This window comes from Spinacia oleracea, chromosome 1 (assembly GCF_020520425.1).
Source record: "Spinacia oleracea cultivar Varoflay chromosome 1, BTI_SOV_V1, whole genome shotgun sequence".
Classification (NCBI taxonomy): domain Eukaryota; kingdom Viridiplantae; phylum Streptophyta; class Magnoliopsida; order Caryophyllales; family Amaranthaceae; genus Spinacia; species Spinacia oleracea.
Window position 1 is genome coordinate 10,302,811 of NC_079487.1, and position 7,632 is coordinate 10,310,442.

The 7,632-nt window shown below is 33.8% G+C and overlaps 1 protein-coding gene across 1 annotated transcript; it reads right to left on the minus strand.

Annotated features, from left to right (window-relative positions):
• Positions 1 to 1,723: 1,723 nt before the first annotated feature.
• Positions 1,724 to 6,176, minus strand: LOC110777324 (oil body-associated protein 1A). The gene is made up of 3 exons (XM_021981931.2): positions 5,888 to 6,176; positions 2,885 to 3,288; positions 1,724 to 2,191 (listed from the first exon to the last, which is right to left on the minus strand). The coding sequence occupies exons 1-3, from the start codon at positions 6,007 to 6,009 to the stop codon at positions 2,007 to 2,009; spliced, it is 711 nt and encodes a 236-aa protein (XP_021837623.1). The 5' UTR covers positions 6,010 to 6,176; the 3' UTR covers positions 1,724 to 2,006.
• Positions 6,177 to 7,632: the final 1,456 nt, after the last annotated feature.

A 7,632-nucleotide genomic window follows, 5' to 3' on the forward strand; every position in this document is an offset into this window, starting at 1 on the left:
TTAGGGATGAGATTGAAGAATCAGGGATGGGAGTGGGAGTGAGAGTGGGAGTGGGGCGGTTCTCACACAAAACGGAAACGCGGGCATCTAATTATGACCACGTGAGAGGCATGTGCGTGATTAGCTGCAACTCGACGCTTATATTAGACGCGAACTTAGGAAGACGTTTTAAGGCGTTGTGGAAACACGCAAACATCACTTTGATGCTAACGGGTTCCCCTCAGCGTCGAGAAATGATGTGTTTTGTAGTAGTGTGTTTTTTCCTGACATAATTGTTTTTCCCCGACGAGTATATTCAAAGTCACACTATTCAAAGTGCTCTCTAGCCGTATACTCTGATCCTAAGAGCATGTATAGCAAACACCAAGAATTTGGACTACAACATAATAAAATATAATATTTTCTCTTTTCTTCCTGCCTAATACGAAATTCAACACCAACAACATTTGAGCATATTTAGCAAACATCAAAATTCTACAAATATACATCACCTTTTTTTCCAATTATAAAAAAAAATGCTTTCCTAGCTTGCATCAAATTAGTTTGGTGTTCAGATAAATGTTACTCCCTCCGTTCCTAAATAAGTGTCCACTTTTCAAAAATAGCGTTCCCTTATAAGTGTCCTATTTTTATTTTTGAACTATACTTTTCTCACTTTTTCATAAATCATGATTGTTTTTTCTTACACATTCTACACTATTCGCACTTTTCCATCCCCACATCCACTTTTATTTGTACTTTATCAATAAACAATTATCTACTTTATCATTTTCCCAAAAAACAAAATCTCAATCATTATTTTCCTTATATACTTTTCATTTGCCTTAACTACCGACCTACCGTGAATTCTCTATATATACACTACAAAATAATTATTTTATTGAGACGAGGAATTTCGTCTCTAAATGGTCCAAATCCGTCTCAAATTATGTTTAGAGACGGATTTAAGACGGAAATAGGGTGTCTCAAAATTTTTTGAGACGGAATGCTGGCAAATCCATTACAAATTTGAGATGGAATTTTTGAAACTCCATATACAATTCCATCTCAATTTTAATTTAGAGATGAAATTTTAGTAATCCGTCTCAAGTTTGAGATGCTTATAATATCCGTCTCAAAATCCGTCTCTAATAATGCATAATTTTGTAGTGATAGACACTTATTTAGGAACGAAGGGAGTACATTGTTTATCACTTACTCTCTTCCCTTTTCTCTCATCTTTCTACTTTTTGTAAATTTTTATCCCATTCGCTCTCTTAAACACAATTTTTGGTATTCACTAAACGTGCTCTAATATTTGCCCCTAAACAATACACCTCGTACTTTCGAATTTAAATGGACCACGTACTTTCGAATTTCGAGCTAGTACTTGACTAAACTGCGGTCATATATTGAGTCATGCCAAAATCATCTCCATTTATTTAGCAACTAGGACTAGAGAAGTAGAGATCGTATAGCTTATAACATGCTTATCAAAATCATAATCAATTTGTCTTAGAAATTAGAAATTTTCTTTCTTTGAGTTATTCTTTTTTCCCCCTGGTCATGCAGATCTGTTCTGTCATGGGCTTATTCTGGGACTGCTGGGTCCTGTTTCACTACTATGAGGAGTTCCCACCGCTTTCGGCGAATGGACTAATCTAGTAATCTCCCACGGTAGTTTGCATTGGTACCTCGATGGGCAGCATCCCTTCCAGTTGAGCTTTTTTCCATTTCCAATACTCAAACCCGAGACTTTGGTTAAGGAGCAAGAGACCCTTAACCACTCATGCCAACCTCAATTGGTACATTATTATTATCATTTATCACAAGAAAGAAAAAGATTTGTTGGTTTTTGTTTACTTTGAAACGTTTAATTACAAGACCAAAACATAAAAACGCAAAACGCAAAACCAAACGAAAAGACAAGTCCTGGTAGATACACCAAGTTGGTATTTACTAGCAGCTTAAAACTTGTACCATGATCACCGGTACTCGGAAACGGGCCACTTATGTGTGCAGTGTGGTTAAACAAAAACTCTAGGCGGAGCGTGAGCACCAGCACCACCATTACAGTCTACCTCTCGCAGCTCGGTCCATAGGCCTTTCCCTTGTGCGTTTGCTAAGGGATGGATTCCATGCTCTAGACCTTTCATGTATGCTCGATTCTCTCTCTCCTTGTCGAAGTTCATTTTGTACCTATTCTCCACATCTATGTACGTGCAACATACCAAAACTTAATTACCAAGGGACATATAATACCGCTTTCATATGAAGGTAATTGTATAATTACAAAGTAACGAATAAAGTTGTAAATTGACATACATGATAGGAATAAAGTTGTAAATTGACATACATGATAGATATAAGTTTTAGTAGAATGGAATTTGTGAGATCACACACTCACACGTACTATAGAAATCCGTTCAATTGTCATCTTATGTTCTTATCTACTTGAATCGTATATATATATGAAGATTACAAGGAACGAACGATTCCATAAAACGTGTGTTATGTGTCACATAAACTTTCTTTTAAATGCCTTTTAATATACTTCCTCCGTTATACAATACATGTATCATTTCTTTTTGCACGTATGCCAACATGCTTATTTGAACATTAATATCTCTACATACGTATAAGTAAAAATTATAAAAAGTTTGATATTTGAAATCCTTGCATTAATACCAATTTAACAAGATCTCACTTGACTATGTTTTTTCTTACACAAGAGTGAAATAAAGATTGTCAAAGTTGATTGATGAATAGTGCGCAAATGAGAAATGATGCATCTATTGTGGAACAGAGGAAATATAATACAGATTTACTGTGTACGTGATGACTGCTCCATATTACGTATAAATAAATAAAAGATGCAAATTAATAACAGTTTAGTGTGACATACCAGAAGCAAGATGAGTATAGAGTTGTCCATCACGAGTAAGAGCCATCATAATTTGAGGCAACCCTAAAGGAAGATTATCACCACGGTCAACTTGCCAAAAATGGATAGTCTTCCCATAAGTTTGAGCTACCTTAGCCAGATCCTGACGCTGTATAGGTCCAGGGACTCCAGGTAAGAAGAGCACCCCACTCTTAACTTCGTACTCGTGAGAGTGCCAGAGACGCTTCTCGCTATCGGGCAGCGTCATAAAGAGTTTCTCAGTTATGATGTACTCCAGTCCGATCAGGCGGGAATCGGCCTCCGGGCCGTCGTAGATAAGGCATTGACGCATGTCTTCGTTTTGGTGCCCGCAAAAGTGGTGTGCTTCTACTTGTCTTGTCATGTCATGTCCGTAGAAGTGGAACCTGTATAGGGAGATTGGAGAGGTCCGCCAAACCATTTAGTTTTATTGAGGGATCTAAGTGCTCTCGTAATACCAAGTACGAAATGATAAAGGTCGCAACATGTGACCTTTAAAGCGTGTCACAATGGTGACATAGCATGCTTATGTGTCATGATTTAAATTGAAATCTAAAATATTTAACTTATACTACTTATTATACATGTTTAAATTAAAGGTTGAAAAATCTTAATACTTACTACCTCCGTTTCAAAAAGTTCTTTACGCTTTGGAAAATGTGTCCAAAGTATAAAAACTTTAACCGTAAATTCTTACCATTATATACAACAAAATGTTACATGTACGATTTTGTTAGATTGGTCTCGGGATGTATTTTCAGAATATCAAATTTTATAATTTTTTCATATACGAAATTAGATATATTAGTAGTTAAATATTGCATTGGAGTCCGTGCAAATAGTAACTGTAAAGATCTTTTTGAAACGGAGGTAGTAATATTTTAATTTGTTCATTTCTTTACATCAATTACCTTATTTACATGTTTTCATAGTACAAATTTTGTATTAATAGTAAACATATTATGATGACTCATAGCCTACGTGGCGCCTATATGTACCAATTAAACTCCGACACGTGAGAGCGCGACAATAAAATGTTATCGCAACTTACGACTTTTATTATCACCCTACCAAGTAATTATTTTAAATTACTTACTCAAATACATAATTAGTGGAAAGTGTTTTTTTACTGTATACAACTTCATCGATATAAAACGAAGTACTACCTTACTTTATCTCTTTACCTGGTCTAATTTCTGACCTAAATTGATCAGAATATTAATTTTATGTGAATGTTTTTTTGCTTTTTTTAGCAGATAGTCCAACTTTTAGACGGTTGACCTTCAAAATTGTTTTAGGAGGTGATACTAAGATCAAGTTCACCGTATTTTCATAATAAGTTCATATAAATTCAACCAAATTAAAATAAGATAAGCATGAAAAATGAAGTTACTCCATTAGAACTTATAATCAAAATTAGGTTAGGTCTCGTGCAACGCACAATAAGACTAAAGATTTTTTTTCTGATCTGAATAGTTTATTTAAACGTAGTTTTTAATAAAATTAAATTAAATTTTATCGACGATTGTTGGGGAAAAATCAGAGAAAATTATTATTTATTTGGAATGTAATGTGATTAGTGCGATTTTAGGAGTTTAGCGTTTCGATAAAAATACTTATATATATATATATATATATATATATATATATATATATATATATATATATATATATATATAAAACTTATCAGACAATTATTAGATATCATTTTCTTTTGAAATTGAATAATATCCGTAGCCGTAACCATACCCGTACCCTCGATCTATCCAAATTTTTGGATATGATATTGATTTGATAACCATATCAGTTATAATATACTAATTGTTTGGTTGTTCAATGGTGATTGAAGTTGTACTTGGTAGGGAGGACTCTGTGTTCGATCTCCCGCGACAACAATTGGGAGGAAACTGAAACCTATCCACTCAGGACTCGCCCCAAATCCGGATTAGTCTTAAGGGTGAACCGGATGGTACACCAAAAAAATATCAATTACAATACCCTATTATCTAAAAGTATATAACAGGCTTTCAGGCTTATAAGTAATTTTGTTAGACCCACTTTTTAACACTTATTTTACATAAAATAAAAAATAAAAAATAATTTGTTGTTTGGGTATGATCGTATAATAACATATGTCAGTGTAATTTATTTATTTACTAATTAAATATTATAGGTTAAGAGTATAATGTTTTTTTTGAAAATTTTATATGAAAATCAAAAAAATATTTTGCTATTTTGCTTTTACGGCGTTTCCGTAATAGTTTACTATGTATATTATAGAAATAGTAATATCAAAAAAACTATGATTATTTTTATTCCTAACATATATGTTCTTCAAATCGATAATAATATATATATATATTTTTTTTATCCTTTAAAATCATAATTTATTTTTTCATATATACTTTTATTATATTAAATAAAAGAAAGGAAATAAAATTTTTTTTTTTTTATCCTTGTCGCAATACATGAAATCATAATTCATATATACTTTTATTATATTAAATAGAAGGAAGGAATAAGATTTTTTCCTAGAAAATCATATATTTTAAAAGATTATTAAATTAAAAAAAAAAACTAAAAATTCACCAGGACGTGACATATATTATTACTGGTGTGTCTTTTAGTATATAGTAATAGATAGATAGAAAAGTTGCTATAAATTTAAATAAATCCAGAAAAAATAATTTTAAAATTAGGTAAATTAAATAGAACACGCCAGTGATGCTAACAATGATAAATTCATACATGATATTTCATCAAATAAACATAAAATGTCAATTAATTAATGAATAATGAGTAATGACTACGAAAGTACAGGTTCATTGCTATTAATTACTCAATTCTTTTTTTTACGTCGTTAATTCGTTTATACACATTTTTTTTGGGTGCGATCCACGAGATAGACAAGAGCGATACGGAGTACAAATCAAGTAATCACACATGATAATACAAAGAACAAAAGTATCGAGGGAAAAAGTTTACGCGCATAGATGCTGGTGGATGACGTTAATGGGGCCGAACTTCTGAACGGCGGCGGTGGCAGTCTCGAGCACGGTGGTGCCGGTCTTAGTCGGCTCGCCGGGAACTTGTGGATGAGTAGACATTTTTTGCCCAATTTTGTCAACTCTTAACTCTTAGTGAAGGAATAAAGCTAGGTAACGTTGAGTAAGTTGTTAAGAGTTTTATATATGGGAAATTGAATAAGGATGTATACAACACTTGGGTTTTCATGCACTGTTACACGTACAACAAGGGTGTGCGATAACGTGTCTTCTTTGCCTTATTTTACATTGCATTGTCTTTGGGAATTTGACATTACGTACTTTAGGATTTGCCACCCATATATATACGGCCAACTAACGGTTAGAGTAAAATTCATATATAAGCATTAGACTAGTTATATGCTCTATGTATTCCCTCCTTTAAAAGTTTGACACACATCTCACTACCTACATTAAAAAAAATACTCCACAACCAACTATCATCTAATTAAATAATAAGTTAATTACAATACATTAAACTATGTGCCGGTCAAACTGTTTCGAATATTCCGCGACGGAGGAAGTATATCACAAACCTAGCTTGCCCATTTTTTTTATTAGTGTATAGATGCTCGATTTGTTGAGATTCGGGGAGTTATGTGTTACAGGATTCTTAATCCTGTTATCAGCTTTGTGATAGAACCACAAAATGAAGAAGGAGATAGCTTGCAGCATAAGAAAGAAGAAGAAGAAGAAGAACAGAAATAGAAACAGACGGAATAGAAAGAGAGAATTAAGAAGGGAGAATTTAGAGAGGAGTTTGTAATATATTTCATGAATGAATCTCAGCTTACAGCATTTGAGTATATATTACAATTCCAGCTAGTTAACTTGTGATTACAGCTAACTCTAGTAACACTGAATAACAGAATTCAGTTACACCAAATAACAGAAAGTCAATATTAGTTTTGCAAAGTCAATGCGTTGACTATGATCTTGACTTATTTGTAATTCTTCCCTTAACATTCCATCCCCCTTAAGCAAACTTGTCCCCAAGTTTGAAGGATAGTAAATTGTGGATACTTAGATTCAAAAATGGAAGCATCCATCCAAGTAGCATCATGAGGAAGAGTGTCCTCCCATTGGACTAAAAACTGTACTTTAGCCTGATTGTTGGACTGCACCACCCTTTGATCCAAAATAGCAGCAGGAATGAGGTCCACAGAAGAATCTTTGCCTTGCAACCAAATAGGAATGTGTGTTGCAATAGGCAAGGAACCATGAAACACTTTCAGTTGTGAAACATGAAAAACATTATGAATTTTAGCTGAAACAGGAAGCTGTAACTTATATGCAACCTTGCCCACCCACTCAATCACCTGAAAGGGTCCATAATATTTGGGAGACAGCTTCTGGTTGCTCCTAATTTGTACTGTCAACTGTCTATATGGTTGCAACTTCAACCATACCCAGTCTCCCACAGCAAAGGATCTATCAGATCTCTTTTTGTCAGCTTGATATTTCATTCTAGATTGAGCTCTTGTAAGATGAAATTTGACCAAATCAATCATCTGCTCTCTTCTGTGAAGGCTTCTATCTACTTCATCCACTGCAGAACCCCCTGGAAGGTAAGGAAGATGTAGAGGTGGGGATTGCCCATAGACTACTTCATAAGGTGTGAGTTGAGTACTAGAGTGGAAATGAGTATTAAACCACCACTCAGCCACTGGTAGCCAGGCAGCCCAA

Excerpts from the sequence above, each read along its gene's own strand:
- LOC110777324 (XM_021981931.2), bottom strand. The coding sequence starts at position 6,009 with ATGTCTACTCATCCACAAGTTCCCGGCGAGCCGACTAAGACCGGCACC. Across the intron at positions 3,289-5,887 it reads ATCCACCAGCATCTATGCGC|GTTCCACTTCTACGGACATG; the intron begins GTAAACTTTTTC and ends CTCCCTATACAG. Across the intron at positions 2,192-2,884 it reads CTATACTCATCTTGCTTCTG|ATGTGGAGAATAGGTACAAA; the intron begins GTATGTCACACT and ends GCACGTACATAG.